The sequence below is a fragment of the Elephantulus edwardii genome, unplaced genomic scaffold (assembly GCF_000299155.1).
Source record: "Elephantulus edwardii isolate Elephantulus edwardi_28Jun2011 unplaced genomic scaffold, EleEdw1.0 scaffold00303, whole genome shotgun sequence".
NCBI classification, from domain to species: Eukaryota; Metazoa; Chordata; class Mammalia; order Macroscelidea; family Macroscelididae; genus Elephantulus; species Elephantulus edwardii.
The window spans coordinates 439,627-441,469 of record NW_006400053.1 but is presented as its reverse complement, the minus strand read 5'-3'; the positions used below and the strand labels follow the sequence as shown (position 1 = coordinate 441,469).

Sequence of the window (1,843 nt, the reverse complement as noted above, 5' to 3'; positions counted from 1 at the left end):
CCTTCTACTTTTACAATAATATCCTTATGTGGTATTTGTCCTTATGAGACTGAGTTAGTTCACTCAGCATAATGTTCTCCAGTCTTTCCCAAGTTATGTAGTCTTTTTTAGAGATCAGTAGAACAGTACTCATACTGTTGATAGGATTGCAAAATGGTGCAACCACTCTGGAAGGCAGTTCTTGGCATTTCCTAAAAAAAACTGAACATAGAAACTCTTCTGTATGATCCAGCTATTCCACTACAAGGACTATCCCAAGGAAATCAGAACTGAGACACAAACGGAGATTTGGACACCAATGATGATGACAACATTACTGTAATGATCTCTAAAAAAGACTACATAACTTGGGAAAGACTGGAGAACATTATGCTGAGTGAACTAACTCAGTCTCATAAGGACAAATACCACATACGAACATTATTGTAAAAGTAGAAGGTAACTAGTAAAATATGTGTGGGGACCCAAGGCGGGGCAAGAGTGGGAGCAAAGGGATGAGGCTAGGCAGGGGCAAAAATCACAGAGGTGCACAACTTGGTGGGTGGAGGGAGGGGGTAAAGGAAATGGGAAAGATCTGCTGAGGACCTGGGTAATGGTGGGCATGGATCAATGGTGATTAATTTGAATGACTGCATGCAACCTAATGTGAATAAAGAATAATGTGAAACACAACACATACAAACTTTGTAAGTAAATAAATATAAAATAAAAATTAAAACAATACCTCAAAGTAATGGAAGCCACACCCCTAAAGTTAGCAGCACTCTTGAAGGCTCCTCATTTCATCCCAACCTACACCCTGTGCCACCACCCCACAAATGTGTGTAACAGGGAAGCTCACCATCAGCTGCACTGAAGTACTCGGGGTTCACAGAGGCGTACAGCACTCCATTCCCCAGCCTGCTGCTACTTCTGTCAGAAAAGAAAAACAGATGTAAAAAAAAAACAACAAAACCCTCATCTGCACATTTACATGTATACTCGCATCTCTGTCACATCTTCTTTTGGTGCTATTTGCTGAGGTGACTTTACAGCTCATCACACCTCTTCCTGACAGGCACAGTTTCAGGTCCACTTTGACCATCAGTCATGTGCTCACAAGGCTTTAGTATCTTGAGTCATAGATTAGGACTCTCAAAGAAGTTACAGTCTCTTTACTTCATTGGCAACACAAAGGCTTATTTGGGTGAGAAGACTCAAACATGTTTTAAAAAGCTTTAAGTAAGTATTAGTGCTAGGGTGATAAGAGCAAGTGGGGAAAGTCAGTACCAATCCACAGAAATCCCCAGTCTTCAGAAAGATTACTTGAACTCGAGTTCACATCAAGCTTCTCAGCCCTAATCATGACTTCAAAGCTCACTGAGACACTCACCTCTTTCTGTGGCACACGTACAGCATTATAACCAAACCTCCCACCACCAGCAGGATGGCCACAGGCAGAGCGATGATGAGATGGATGAAATTTTCATATGGTCTTACTGCAGAAATGAGAGAAAACGTCATGAGAAGAATGCCGTTTTTACTGTCAGTCAAAAGTATGGAAAAAAATTCCTGAAACATTCACTGTACTTTTATGAATTAAGAATTCTGAAGAGACAGAAGAACTCCTGCCCACCGCCAGAGGGGGCTCCGCTGCCAGCCGCCGCCAGACGGTGCTCCGCCACCAGATGGGCCAGTAAGAGATCCGGGAAGAACAACAGTCAGCCACCCACCGTGGAACTCCAGAGGAGCAAAGACCGTGAGACCCCAGGGAGCGAACACTACCTGCCACTGTGTGACCCCCCTGCAGCCCGCACCTGTGTGACCCCCAACACACAGGGTGCTGCTGTATAAACCCCCAGCA

At 44.0% G+C, this 1,843-nt stretch overlaps 1 protein-coding gene across 1 annotated transcript in view; it reads right to left on the bottom strand.

Annotated features, from left to right (window-relative positions):
* IGF1R (insulin-like growth factor 1 receptor) overlaps positions 1-1,843 on the bottom strand; it is a 431,767-nt gene that overhangs the window by 33,580 nt on the left and 396,344 nt on the right. The window contains exons 15-16 of the mRNA XM_006900966.1: positions 1,373-1,478; positions 842-912 (exon numbers count right to left, since the gene is read on the bottom strand). Coding sequence (XP_006901028.1) covers positions 842-912; positions 1,373-1,478 — 177 coding nt within the window. The remainder of the gene's footprint in view (positions 1-841; positions 913-1,372; positions 1,479-1,843) is intronic.